The sequence below is a fragment of the Colobus angolensis genome, unplaced genomic scaffold (assembly GCF_000951035.1).
Source record: "Colobus angolensis palliatus isolate OR3802 unplaced genomic scaffold, Cang.pa_1.0 Scaffold85, whole genome shotgun sequence".
Taxonomy (NCBI): Eukaryota; Metazoa; Chordata; class Mammalia; order Primates; family Cercopithecidae; genus Colobus; species Colobus angolensis.
In genome coordinates, this window is record NW_012122376.1 from 1,337,734 (window position 1) to 1,352,827 (window position 15,094).

The following is a 15,094-nucleotide window of genomic DNA, read 5'->3' on the forward strand; positions in this document are numbered from 1 at the left end:
GTGGCGCTGTGGGCCGGTGAGGGCACGGGGCTCAATGTTGCACGTGGCGCTGTGGGCCGGTGAGGGCACGAGGCTCAATGTCGCACGTGGTGCTGTGGGCCGGTGAGGACACGGGGCTCAATGTCGAACGTGGAAGATGCTCGTGGGCTCATCCCCAGCGCCCTGCACACCTCGCTCCCTAAAGGTCAGGAGAAGCTGAGCTGCAGAGCTGTCATCCAGGGAATGGCAGCTCCTTGGAGCCTCAGGACTGGAAAGATGAAAGCCAAGGCAGAGTGGCAGAGGGGCCTGGGTATCGAGAAGTCAGAGGGCGTCCACATCTTCTCTTTCTACGGCTTAAGCTGGCTCAGAAACATTGACAAAATGGTTTACGTCCTTTCTATGGGATTATTTTTAAATTTTAAAATCCATCTTTTTGCAAACAGGGTGATACTAGATGGCTTTTCAAAGTGCTCTGAGATGCTTGCAAGTTTCCAAAGTAGGTAAGACAGGAAAGGCACATCCCAGGCTGCTTTTTGTTGCCACATTTCTCAGGGAAGGACAGGGGGACCTGCAGTCCGCTTGCCTGCCCAAAGGATGCTTGCAGAGCCTGCTGTTGGGGTCGAAGGATGGAGCAGGACTCTGCAAGGTGGGCCCGGGGAACAAAGTATCCCAGGGTGGAAAATGCAACCTTCATTCTGTAAAAGCCTCTCCCACCCCTAGGAGGGGCGTCCCAGCTGGCGCTACAGAGAAGGGTGGGGAGTTTGCTGGAGACGGTGCTGTCTCACGATGTGCTGGAAATAAGCTCCAGCCAAGGACACACAGCACCCCAATCCACACGGCACCCCAATTCACATAGCACCCCAATCCACATGGCACCGCAATCCACACGGCACCCCATTCCACACGGCACCACAATCCACACGGCACCCCATTCCACACGGCACTGCAATCCATATGGCACCCCAATCTACACGGCACCGCAATCCACACGGCACCGCAATCCACACAGCACCCCAATCCACACGGCACCGCAATCCACACGGCACCGCAATCCACATGGCACCGCAATCCACATGGCACCCTACCTTCCTGCCCTTGCTTTCTCCACCTGTGCCCAAAGCAAACACACTCAGAACTCATGAACTGTGGCAGAGAAAGGGATGTGCAGGATGTCTGGTGAGCCAGACAGCTTTCTGTGATTTTGAAATGTACATTAAATGACTGAGAAAAGAGGAAGTTTTTCACTTGGGAAGAAAATGTCAAGATTTCACAAGTCTTTGTTTCTTAGAAAGAGTTAATACAGGCATCAACTTTGAAAGAGATGTGCCGTGACGCACTCCGAAACGCTTCTTGCCACTCAGCTCTGATCGTAATGAGTTGCAGGCTCTGAAGCTATCAAGCACTACTCTAGCATCCTGACTTGCACAAAGGGTCCTCCAGCCCAGCCTTGAAGGAGAGCGCCTTGATTGCCATGCCCGTTCACCTGCAGCAGCTCACGCGGGGCTGGCAGTTCCAGACTCCCACCTGCTGAATTTGCAACCTCAGAGCAGCAGTTGTGTTATGTTGGCTTTGTTGGGTTCAAGCCCTGCTGGGCCTGGGACCCTCTCATCTGATGGACACCAGGCCCTAGGCTTGGAGGCACCAAGGTTCAGTCACGCCCGGCAGAGGCGGGGAGACTGGGAGGGCATGCAGTGTGATCACAGCCAAATTACCTTCTCTCAGGTGTCGTCCACGTCTCACATGCATTTCCTACCATGTGGAAAACAGGCGGAGAAGCTCTGTGGTGCCAAATGTTAGCCCCTGGAGTAGGGGCTAAAAGCACAGACCCGGGAGGTACATGGATGGCGCTTGAACTATGGGTCTGCCACGTGCTAGGGTGTAACTAGTTACCTTTCCGTGTCCCCATTTCCTTGACTGTAAAATGGGGATGACTGCAGTGCCTGCTTCACAGAGTATGAGGCAGATTAAGCAACTGAGTATCTATATGGCACTTAGGAAGGTCCCTGGCATGTGGGAAGCAGTAAATTAGTGTTTGCTTATTGAGATCAATGTGTGAAAGAAAAGAGGGTTCAACAGAGAGCAGCTGAGAACTTCAGGGACTGGTGGACAGGCTGCGCTGGGCCAAGAAAAAAGCCAAAATGGCACACCCCACTCGACACCTGGTCTTCAAGGAGCAGAGGAAAGTGCTGTATGTTATCTGGGAGAAGCAGTGCGACTTCCCACAGCTCGCCTTCCTTTTGCAGGGGAGCTGAAGCCCTGTGCACACCCCCTCAGTGCCAGCAGGCATGGAATTCCAGTAGACAGAAGACAGCTGCCTGCTTCTCTGTGCCACACTGCTCCTCATCCCTGAACAGTGGGGAGTGGGGACCCTTTGCTGTGCCTGGTGTCTCCACAGTTCCTGAGCAGACAGTATAGGCCCCGCAAAGCTCCCAGAGGCTGAGGAAAGCTGGGAGCAGCACTCTGAGCTGCAGGGCAGGGCAGCACTCTGACTCACGGTGCCTGGCTGTGCCCCCACATCTGCTAAGGCATGGCTCCTGGGGACGGTCTCAAGTGGGCTCCAAGACTTGAACTGTAAGGCTTTTGCATCATTAAAACCCACAAGCTGCTCTCCAGCCTGCTCCTGATGCCAGCCTCTCCTCAGAAACCTTCCATAAACTCATCGCCAAAGCTCAGTTCTGCCCTTCATCCCGAGCAGAGCCTCCTGCCCCAGCCTGGCATCCCTCGTTCTTGGAGGTTGGATGCCTTTCCATGTCTACTCCGAATTTTCTTTTCTGCCCAAAGCATGCCTGTGTCTGCACTGGCCCCTGGCCTGCCATTCAAACGCCTGCCTCTCAGCCTTTGTTGAGGAAGTTCCTTTCTCCAGGCAGTGTCTGCTTGATCTCCTCCCCTGACCACATCTGGCTTATCCTCCTTGGTCTAGATCAATTACCCCTTCCTACAACAGGTAAATCTTTGCTAATAATTTCACACTCCAGACATCCGTCACTTCTCCCCTGATGGCCATGATCCTCCGACATCAACTTTGGGCTGGGCCACCTCTGTCACGGGCCATGAAGAGTGCTGTTGCCCTGTGGATGACCGAACCCTTTGTATTATATGACTGTAGGTGTACGCTGTCAACCAGCTGAGTTGCCTGGGCGCTGTGGGATTTCTCCATTGCTCAACAACAATAAGGTTGGACTGTGTTCACAGCAGGTGAGGGGGCATTTGGCAATCAAGGAAATTCATGAATGTTTATTCGCCCTGGCATTTCCGGTTATTGAAAGGAGGTTGCTGAGTTGCTGGTAGACAGACTGCCCAAGGGGGCTGAGCTCCCTCACATCCCACTTCCTAAGCAGGCACCATGTGCACATGTGAGTTCCTCTGCTCTGGGAGCTTATCCCAGTTCAACAGTGGGACACCCAGACACCCACTCTCCTGCAGTACTACCCATACGACCCTCTTACCATGATTCGGACGCCATACTCTTTCTCCACTTTTTCCTTCAGCTGTTTGAAACAGGCCTCCATCCTCTCGTGGAACGGCCTCAGTGCCTCCGTGACTTTGTCTCCATGGATTCTGATCCCTTCGGCCAGAAAAGGAATCTGGAAAATACAGAGGTTGACATTCCTTACTTCTTGGATAATGATCTAGGAAGAGCCACACACACCTGGGGAAAGGGGAACTGGCAAAATGATCTGCTTTGGTTTCCAAATCAAACCAGCGGATTCAGTTCACCAGCAGGTACATTACCACCAAAGCCCAAAATGGTTACATGAAAACCATTCATGTTCTGAATTGACTATGTCCAGTGTGGTGCGCCCTACACCATGGCTACTCAATCAATTTCCCAGAATAGACTTCTTTTTTTTTTTTTTTTTTTTTTTGAGACGGAGTCTTGCTCTGTCCCCCAGGCTGGAGTGCAGCGGCCGGATCTCGGCTCACTGCAAGCTCTGCCTTCCAGGTTCACACCATTCTCCTGCCTCAGCCTCCCGAGTAGCTGGGGCTACAGGCACCCGCCACCTCACCCGGCTAGTTTTTTTTATTTTTTTAGTAGAGACGGGGTTTCACTGTGTTAGCCAGGATGGTCTCGATCTCCTGACCTCGTGATCCACCCGTCTCGGCCTCCCAAAGTGCTGGGATTACAGGCTTGAGCCACCGTGCCCAGCCCAGAATAGACTTAATCTGTGCTTTTCACTTGAGTTTGGGAAGAGCTGCACCTTGAATTTGTTTAGATGTAACTTGTTCTATTAGCAAAGGGTCATGTCAGAGTGCAAACATTTTTTAGCTAAGAATATTGCCGTGACGAGAACCCTATTCCAAAAGGTAATTACATGTGATCTATAGTCCTGAAAAATATTCCTTTTTTGGAAGGGAAAACCAAATTTATTCTTCTTTAAAACTAAAAATAATCGCTTCTCTGCCGACACTGCTGTCACAAAATATCCATGCCAACACTTCACTTCTGAGAGTGGAGATGAAGCTGACCTTTAAAAACGTTCTAAGAGACATTTTCATTCTTCCAGCTGCAGAGACCCACCAGAGTTGCTGCTGTTGGGGGTGGGAGAAGCAAAAGTCTTCCTTTATGTCCCTGGTCTCTGCTTCCTGCCAGGGCTCGGACTCAGTTAGACATTCTTCCATGTAATCAAGCTAAGAGGCTTCCTCTCAATAACTTATAATTAAATCAAAATACTGATTAAAAACAGATTTTCCTAATAGGACAGAACACCAATCTAAATGAGCAGATTTATTAGTATGAACGATAATAAGTACACAATTGAATTTCATGTGAGCAAATTGAAGAAATCTTATCAAGATGAATCAACGCATCAAATGTATTTGGTTACCATTTATAGCACGCAGCTGTTGCCTCTCTTGATGCTCCAGGAAAGGAGGGAGTAGCAGTGCTCTCCTTGCTCACAGCCCTCCTAGCCTGCTTTGAGGTTGCACCGACACAAAAGTTTGTTTTGTTGACAGCTGGGCCCAAACGCTAGGCACACGTCAGGCCTTTCTGGCCAGTTATCACCGAAACGACAGCACGCAGGAGAGATTTCAAAATACATGGGTTGTTTTAATATTCCCTGTGAATTACTCGTGCAGATGGCAGCTTCCCCGGGGCTAGCCGCGGTTTACTCAGGGCCAGCAGTAGAAAATGCTCACTGTCAGCCTTCTGCCTCCTGAGTTCCGCCTTGGGGGACGACGCAGGCAGACTGGGACAACTTTTGGCGGGATGTGGAATGTGTTGTCTCTCTCTGGATGCAAAGGCAGGGATGTGTGGAGGCGCTGTGGCAAGGTGAAAGCACAGCCACCCTAGATACTAAAAGCATTTCTGATTTAGGGTGGGCCTTTTTCAAACTATGAAATGTAACCTAGTTTCTGAGTTTTGCTGTTGTTGGTGTTGATGGTGGTGTGATAAAAGTCTTAATTGGTCAGATTCTTTCTGTCAAAGAAGGTTCTTGCCAGATGACAGTTAAGACCATTTGGTTTAGGTCACCGGTGCTGCTCGAACTGCAATTTGATAGGTGAAATTTACAAGGTGTGAGAATTCATGACTCTCAACAGTTCCTGACATCGATGGGAAATAACCTTCTTAGAGGACAGGACCTGGTGTCCTGTTGGATGTCTACTCGGGGCTGAACTGCAGGTGTGATTCTAAATGAAAGAAGATAAGAGGACGCCCTGAGTAAACACATTCCAACGCACAAGGCACTTAACATACAAATAGACCTAGGGTCTTAAATGGTCTCTGCAGACCCTGTAGTTCAGTGGGTTCCACTCTGGCTAAGCATCAGAGTGTCTCGGGCAGATTCCTGAACCCCACCTCCAGAGCCCTGATTTGCTGTAGGCAGATCCCAGGAATCTGCATTCCTAAAGAGCTTTTCAGAGCCCAGAGCTGGGAGAGCACTCTCCCTAAGTCACACCTCTAGTTGATCAAAGCGAGCTTGCTGCCTGTGCTATAAAGACGCCCTCCTGATGGGCCGTATTTGAAGTTTGCTCCTGTCTGTCCCCTGCACAGATTCATGCCCTGAAAGCAGTGCAGAACATCTGGTAGCCTTGCTCAGTGCTCCAGGAGCACCACCCCTGGACACAACAGTCACGCTTGTCATCAGCTGGGGATGATGGCTGAGTTCAGCCTTTCATCTTTGTACTTTTCAAAGGAGAAATATGTACACATCACAGTAGTTTAATATGAGACTGTATGGATTTATCTTTGGATACTCGGCAGGGATGCTCCACAATGACAGTTGTGTACGGGGAAAGATGGAATTGTGCCTTTGAGAAAGGGACTCATGACCTGGTGCCAGCTGCGAACCTAGAGGAGGCACCTCGCAGCGTGCACCCTGACTGCAACCTCCCACCCAGCGAGGAGCAGCTCAGCCCATCCTCTGTTTCCGAGTTAGCAAGCAGGGCTGAGGAGGAGCTGCCTGGGACTTAGTAACCAACCTTCACAAACCATTGTAGGCATCGGAGCTGTGCTTATTATACATCAGTGATGAAAACTCTGCACGTGAGTCCTGGGACTCCCAGGAGAAAAACCTGACTCTGCCCTGACAGAGTTTCAGAAAAAAACCAAACTAAATGAACTAATAAACAAAAAGAGAACAAAGCATTCTGATAAACTCCAACTTCTTATTTTTAATGAACATATGACTCAGCTGCCAATACCAAGACACGGGTTTTCCAAACATTTGCAAATGAAAGCAAAATCACAGGTAATGTTTGCCATATGCATTTTTCATCACTCTTTGATACAACGAAGTTACTAGAAAACTGATTCTTTTAACTTTCCTGTGACCTGCTTTAACATTCATCCCTTAATATAGTTATTAGGAATGATGACACGGTGCTGACATAAAGCTGCTCTCTGGGGAACAAATTATTTTCCTCTGTAGGACTTGAAACTCTTAAAATCCAATTTGCTGTAAAAGCTTACAGGAAAAAAAAAAAAAAATCAATAGAACTTTTGCAGACCAAACTAGTTTTTATAGAGCAATAGTTTTATAGCCTGCAGAGGAATTTTGAATTTCGTACCCTTTAGTACAAAATCTACAACATCTGAAATGGAAGCATTCACAATTTTAAACTCCCACTTTTTTAGTTACAGAGGGACACCGTCTACACGAGGCTTACATTCCATGCAAAGAAGCCGCAGTTGGCCAACAATGTCCCTTTCAGTCAAACTCTGAGGACTTTCAAAACCATAATTCCAAATGCAGATTTCAAATGCAGACAGATTTGTGACAAAGTCTGATTTCTTCCCTTTTAATACAATTTTTGTTTATATATACATATAAATAAAACTTCTCACTCATTAAAACGGCTATTATTTAAAAGACAAACGGGCCAGGAGCGGTGGCTCACACCTGTAATCCCAGCACTTTGGAAGGCCGAGGCCGGCGGATCATGAGGGCAAGAAATCGAGACCATCCTGGCCAACATTGTCTACTCTACTCTACTGAAAATACAAAAATTAGTTGAGCATGATGGTGCACGCCTATAGTCTCAGCTACTCGGGAGGCTGAGGCAGGAGGTTGCAGTGAGCCAAGATCACGCCACTGCACTCCAGCCTGGTGACAGAGCGAGACTCCATCTCAAAAAAAAAAAAAAGACAAAATAACAAGTCTTGTTGGGGGTGCAAAGAAGTTGGAATCATGCATTACTGCTGGTGGGAATGTCAAATGGTGCCGTGACTGTAGAAGAGTTTGGCAGTTTCACAAAAAAGTAAACACAGAATACCACATGAGCCAGCAAGTCTAAATTTGGGTGTATACCCCAAACTATGGGAGTATTGAAAGCAGGGACTTGAGCAGGTATTTGTACACCCACGTGCACAGCAGCATTGTTCACACCAGCCAAAAGGTAGAGACCACCCACATGTTGTTCCTCGACAGATCCATGGAGAAACACATTGTGGTCTAGCCCTATAATGGAGTATTATTCAGCCTTAAAAAGGAAAGAAGTTCTGACACACGCTACAACATGGATGAACCTGGAGGACATTCTGCTAAGAGAAACAAGCCAGACAAATAATGACCAGTGTTACACAATTCCACTCATATAAGGTATCTAGAGTAGGCCAATTCATAGAGACACAAAGTAGAATGGTGGTGACCAGGAGCTGGGTGGAGGGAGGAATGGGGAAGTTGTTCAATGGGTACAGAGTTGGAACTTTGCAAGATGACAAAGCTCTGGAGATGGATGGTGGTGGTGCTGGTTGTACAACAACAATGTGAATGTACTTATTGCCTCTGAACTGGACACTTAAAAATGTTTGAGATGGGAATTTTATGTTATTTACATTTTATCACAATTATTTATAACAAATATACATAAAACATATATTATGTTTATATAACAATATAAGTACTTAGAATTATAAAATTCCAACCTGCCCTATACATCTAAACACAAATTTAAAGGACTTGTATCTTGGCTCACAACCAAAGCTCAGCCTTGCTCCACCCTGAGATGTCTCATTGGCCAATGTGCTGACAGCAGAGAAGCCACTAAGAAGAGGCCCCGCTGGGATGCCAGAATAAAAATGCTCACAGTGGCCTGGTGCAGTGGCTCATGCCTGTAATCCCAGCACTTACAGAGGCCAAGGCGGGCGGATCACTTGAGGTCAGGAGTTCAAGACTAGCCTGGCCAACATGGCAAAACCCCATCTTCACTACAAATACAAAAAAAAATGAGCCAGGCATGGTGGCACACACCTGTAGTCCCAGCTACTAGGAAGGCTAAGGCAGGAGAATCACTCGAACCCCAGAGGAGGAGGTTGCAGTGAGCTGAGATCATGCCACTGCACTCTAGCCTGGGCAACACAGCGAAACTTCATCTCCAGAACAAACAAACAAACAAACTGCTCACAGTGAAGTCTCGTAAGAGGAACAGCCTTGCCTTGTTCTTTTTTTTTTTTTGGTTTTTGACAGTTTTGCTCGTCACCCAGGCTGGAGTGCAGTGGCATGATCTCAGCTCACTGCAACCTCTGCCCCCCGGGTTCAATCGATTCTCCTGCCTCAGCCTCCGGAGTAGCTGGGATTACAGGCATGCGCCACCACGCCCGGTTAATTTTGCATCTTGCCTTGTTCTGGACTGAGTACAGATCAACTGCACAGCATCTCTGGGCCTCGACTGGGAGCCTAGGACCCCAGTTTAGCAAAGTGGCCTGAGCTATGACACCCAGTCCAAACCCATGCAGGCCTTTGCCCCCACCTCCCTCAACTCCCTTTACACAGTGTGGCGAGATCTCGGGGACAGCAGTCTCCTCGCCTCCCACATGAGAAAAGGAGGCCTAAAGAGGCAGTGGCCTAAAGCAGCAGAGCAGGCAGGTGCCGGCCAAGCTCTTGTAAGGACTGGCACTTGATGACCCCTACACTTCCAGGCTCAGGAAGGCTCTGAGAAGCACAGACACATCTGCTAGGTTCTGACACTGAACCCAAGGCACCCAGAGTCTGCCCTTTCAAGACGATGGCCCTCTGAAAGGCTCCAGAGGCTTCAGGAGCATGAGCAGAACAGTGAAATAACATGCACAACTTCAGCTGGGAAAACACAAATGAGGACACGCACCACTGCCAGAGGCGCACGACAGGGAGAGGGTGCACCGCAGCTTCTGACCTACGCGCGTTTCACAGGGACTGCGCTGGACCGAGCGCCTTTCCTGGCATAGGCCAGAGCTCAAGGCTTCATGGCACTGAGCTCACCTCAATGTTCTATCAATATAGACAGAGAAAGAGTTTTCTAGCAGCTAGCAGAATTGACCAAGGGGAAGAACGAGACCTTGTTCCTTTGCAAGAGATAATTTTCTGGGTGTTCAAATTCCTGACTGCAGCCCAGGAGCCGAGTTGATCATGACAGCAGTGGGTGGGTTCACCCAGGGACAATCACAGTCACGTGCATCATGACTGCAGCCCAGGGACCTCCATGCCGGCTGGTGTGTATGCTGAGCCTAGACCCTCCTAGCTTTCCTTCCCTCCAGCCATGCAGGGCTCTCGCTGGACACCTTACCTGCCAGGCAATCAGGTCCTTGAGCTTCTCGATCTTTTCATGGGCCTCAGGGTGCTCCTGCAGATACCGGTCTGTAAAGAAGGCCTGGTGGAGACAGGGAGAGTCACTCAGTGCACCTGCTCAGCAAACACAGGTTTTTGCACACTTATTGTGCTCCAGGCCCTGAGAATAGAGCTGTGCATAAAACGGATCCACACGGAGCTCACTGCAGACCTAGGGTCACACCCTCTGCAGTACCCAGGACAAAATGTCCCACAAGGTCAAACAGCGAAAGTGGAGCTAATGGGCTGTCTACAGTAGCAACCCCGCTTCTTGGGGTCCAAGAAGGCCATAGCTGACCTGGTGGCTTGGTCCTGCTGGATGGCAGTGAATACAGCCCTCTCAGCTACTCACATGCCCATGCCCCCCACCCAGTCCCTGCACCTGCCCAGGCCTGACCTATACCTGAAGGCAACGAACTTCTTTGTGCAAGGGCGGGTAACTGCCTCCTCGGAGCCTTCTCTCAGGCAGTACCCCTCTTGTCTCAGTTTTTACTCTGTCTAGATCAGAGGTCAACAAGCTTTTTTTGTGAAAGGCCAGATGGTAAACATTTTAGGTTTTGTGGACCATACAGGTCTCTATCACAACTACTCGATGCTGCCACTACTCAACTCGCCAGTTATAGTATCAGGAAAATAGCCTCAGGCGGTAAGTAAGTACACAGGCATGGCCTTGTTCCAAAAGAGCTGCATTTACAAACACAGGCAGGGGCAGGCCCATGGTCTAGGATACACCCTGTGTCCTTCAACTTCTGCTCATTCCTGCAGAATTAGGATCCAGGGAGACCAGCGGGCCAGGTCCCCTCCACCGTCAAAGCACTACCTCCCTAGTCCTGATATTCTGATGTGTTTGTTTAACTTTATCTTTTGGCCTTTAAGATCCCAGACCTTGTAAAAGCCACTGGAGGCCTGGGCACAGATAAGCCCAGCCTGGGTGGGTCAGTGGGGGCTTCCTGGCTGTCTGGGGATGCCCAGGGGAGCCCTGCCAGGGCTCAGGCCTTGACTTTGCTGCAGCCTTCAGGGGCCGCCACTGGCTGCTGCCGCCTGGCCTTGGCTGGGCCACTGCTGAGATTGCTCAATGAGACCAGGGGCGTTTCTGGGCTTTGGGGACTCTTTGGAATTTTCAGTCTGTCCCAGGGCAGGCCTGCCTGCCCAGAGCAAGCTGGTGGGTCCCGTGCCTTTTCGTAGTTTGTGAAGCCCCCCATGACGGCTGGGTCCACGATGCCGTTCAGGAGCATGGAGAGCGGGTTGATGGGCAGGCTGGGGTCATCCAGGTGCTGCTGCACCATGCTGTTGATCTTGTCGTTCGTCAGCTGCATGGTCTCGATGGCGTTCTCCAGGGGGCTGATTTCCACCTGCAAGGAGAGAGGAGAACCTGAATGTCAGCCCCATGGCTGCCTCCACTCCCGGGGTCTCACCAGAGGAGCCATGTGCTCTGGGGCGGGCTTCCTGCTCCTCCATGAACCTTTCTCCCAAACAGAAGTTGTGGGCAGCTGGGCATTTTATTATTATTGTTTGTTCTCATAGACGAAAATTCCAAAGGAACAAAGCAAAGCTGCTGCTCTGCTCTGGGGGCGGGGGCTGTGTGTGCACGTGGCTATGCACACATGTGGTCATCCCGGGAAAACACACAGCCTTGAGTGGTGCTTGAACACACCTGCTTCAGAACAGAGACTTCCAATTCTGTTCTTGTTCTCTGCTTGCTGTGCAGAGGGAGAAGATGTTTGGGAATTTTGAGGAATCTAGGCCCGGGCAGCCTGCACTACCTGTCCAGTTAGGGAGGGCAAAGGAGGTCAAGGGAGGGCCCTGCCATGGCACCACACGCCATCATGTGAAGGAGGAGTGATGGGCAGGTGCAGTGGCTCCCGCCTGCAATCCTAGCACTTTGGGAGGCTGAGGTGGGTGGATCACCTGAGGTCGAGTTCGAGACCAGCCCGGCCAACATAGCAAAACCCTGTCTCTACTAAAAATACAAAAATTAGCCAGGTGTAGTGGTGCATGCCTGTAATCCTGGCTACTTGGGAAGCTGAGGCAGTAGAATTACTTGAACCCAGGAGGCAGGGATTGCAGTGAGCCGAGATTGCGCCACTGTACTCAGGCTGGGCAACAGAGTGAGACTCCAAAAAACAAACAACAACAACAACAACAACAACAACAAAGAGAGCTCATGGCCCCTGGGGTTGGGAGAAAAAGGCTGCTTGGAGCACTCCAGGCTGCCGTCACAGGCCTCATTTGTACACCTGCCATGGTTCACGAGACCTTCAGTGCTGGAGGCAGGGGACTGACCATCTGCCCTCCCAGCTCCTGGTGCATGTCTCTCAGACACCTCCACCCTCTTTCTCTGAGGGCCCCACAGGGCCTGGCCTGGCCCAGTTCCAGCCCAGTGCCCTCCAGCTCAGCCCTAAGGTGCCAGGGCAACGTGGCTGGCTTGGTCTAAGGCAGGGACCACAGCTGCCCTCAGATCTGGCTTGAGCAGACCAAACCTCCTCCTCACGCTGGGCCACGGGGACCATGTCCCAGGGTGACCCCGGCAATAACTGCTCCTTCCAAAGGAGGCGTGATGGGCCCCTCCCCATGCCCAAGAGCTCTGGGTATCTTCATGTCTGGCGTTCTTCCTGCTGCAGCCTCTAGGGGACTGCCTGGGAGTTGGGGGTGGGGCAGGGCAGAGATGAACAGACAATGGGCCATTCTGTCCATCAGCAACCCCAGACTGGCACTCCTAGGTGGCTGTGCGGATAACAGAGGCTCTCTGCCCACCGATGTCACTGTCCTTGCACTGATGGAGGGACAGCCTCGGGGAGATGGTGATACACTGGGTGTGGCCAGCCAAGTGCACACTGCTGAGAGGGCCCCTTGTCCGGTGCCCTGGACAGCAGGCATAGCCATGCTGTCCTGACCCCACAACTTGCTTTGCCAGGCCCTCCATTTCATCCCGGGCACAGTTTCACCAAACGCACACTCCAGGGCGGTATTCCACCTGGACTGACTGTTAACTCCTTGTTACTAACCTCATTTGCACTAAGAAAGAATCCTTCCTATTTTTACGGAACAAGGTTAGCTGCTGCTCCCACAGATATCCCACGGAGATTGGTCCCATGTGGCATAAGGAGGGTACCAGGGTCTGGCAGCAGGATGTCAGTCCTGCCATTCTGGGATTATTTGCCTTCCTGTTCTCTTAGTCTGTTCAAAATGGCCAACGCAGCCTGAGGAGGACTTGCATCCTCACGAAAGGTCAGGGCTCTCCTCTCCACCTCCCTAAGCTCCTGCATCCGGCAGCTGCTGGCTGGCAGGCCCCAGTTACAAAGGGCTCATGGGCAGAGGGTGATTAAGAGGATCACGGCCTGTTTAAGTGGAGGGCCTGCTCTTCTGTTGTCTCTCGTACGTACAGTGCTTTGCCAGCTACAAAGGGACTCAGCAAAGGTGGTGCATTTTTACCACCTGACACATAACTTCTACAGCCTTCTATCTGTCAGGTGCTGCCTGGCTGCTAGGGGCACAGAAAGGGAACTCCAGAGCAGAAAGTGCCCCCAGGAGGGGTAGGTGAAGAGTCCTGGGTGCTTCGAGTATAAAGAGGTGGCTCTGACCACAGGCGACCTCTCAAAGAGAGTGGCCCACAGCTGCCCATAGCTCATGCTGGTGTGGGCAAAGGAGAAGACTTGGCGCTGGACACGCAGCTGGGCAGACAGGTGCTGGCCAAGCCCTAGAGACAAATAATCAGGGGTTTCGGGGGGACTCATTGAAAACTAAATGGCAGGTACCACCCCCCTCAGTGAGTTCTTCTTGCTGGGGGAAAACAAAAGGCATTGAGACACATGAACAAACACATATTTCATTCAGATGTTTTTATATTGCCAGTTGCCTTGGCCTTGACATTTCAATACTGTCAATAAATCTGCTGCTCAACTCCGGTTCATGTAAATGAAACTGTCCAATAGCTCACTGCAAATGTGAGTTTCATGTAAATGAAACGGTCCCATCGCAAAGCAAGGTTCAGCTTTGCTGAGAGGTGGAAATCGTTATTTCTTTAAAAAGGGTCAGGGAGGGGTATGTTCTCAGGCTACTTTTACTTGAAATGGGCAAGAAGTATTAATTAATAGTTGTTTGTCATGTAAAAGGCAATAAAATCATCAGGAAAAAAATCTTTAAAAAAGTTCATGTAAATTGGAATTTGTCTTAAGCTTTTCACTTGGTTAACAGAAAGCACTGTCAAAACAGCACAGCTATGACTGAATTTAAATATGTTGTAAGAATACATGAAATCTTCATTCTGGTTTTTTGATAAGCTGGAGTTGGTCGTGATTATACAGCATTTCCACTAGAATATGAATATGGGTGGGTGAGGAGATATCGATGCTTTCAAGAACAGGTGGGGTGGTTACGTGAACTGTAGGGTCTGCTGTGTGCACACTGCCACAGTGACCACAGGGCACGAGCAGGTGAGGAAGGCGTGGCAGACTGTACTGAGGAAGGGAACGGACAATTCCTTCTGGGGTGGGGGCCATCCTTACCATGAAAACAGACTTGACCTCAAACCACCTTAAAATTCCAGGTAACTTATATGCAGTTGTGTATATGGTTCTCTCGATCCACATATTCTGCAAAGGAAACACACACACACAACACGGGTTAGAAGGATGTCAGCAGGTGGACAGCTCTGCCTTAAGGGGGATTTACAGAATAACTCCACAGCAGTCAGGTCCTTCAGCAGGACAGGGTCTGTGGTGCTCAGCACAGGGCACGTGTGCCTTCAGGTAGTACCTCACAAGCCATGCTCTGCCTAACGGTCCCTCAGGATACGTCAAAGTATCCGCTGTCCCCTAGCCAACACTGTCCACCACTCTGGCATATGACAATGCAAGTATACTAGGTGAGTGAGAAAGATGTGTATACTCCAAAACCAGGCATGGGGAGCCCCTCTTGAGCAAAGAGATTTTGAGAAAGGCTCCAAAGAAGTCTTACATTAGCCAGTGTTTCTGAGAAACTAAAAGGGGTAAACACATCTTTGGGAGACTAGATTTAATCAAAGTGACCTCTGATGTTCTGATAAAACCAGTCGGTATTTTAAGCTTTAAAAATTTTTGACGTGGCCGGGC

At 50.1% G+C, this 15,094-nt stretch overlaps 1 protein-coding gene across 2 annotated transcripts in view; it reads right to left on the reverse strand.

Moving 5' to 3' along the window:
* Window positions 1–15,094, reverse strand: part of DOCK1 (dedicator of cytokinesis 1) — a 489,568-nt gene that overhangs the window by 22,454 nt on the left and 452,020 nt on the right. For both annotated transcript variants that reach the window (XM_011930180.1, XM_011930179.1), the window contains exons 43-46: window positions 14,510–14,596; window positions 11,180–11,356; window positions 9,964–10,047; window positions 3,426–3,563 (exon numbers count right to left, since the gene is read on the reverse strand). In XM_011930180.1, the coding sequence (XP_011785570.1) occupies window positions 3,426–3,563; window positions 9,964–10,047; window positions 11,180–11,356; window positions 14,510–14,596 (486 nt within the window). The remainder of the gene's footprint in view (window positions 1–3,425; window positions 3,564–9,963; window positions 10,048–11,179; window positions 11,357–14,509; window positions 14,597–15,094) is intronic.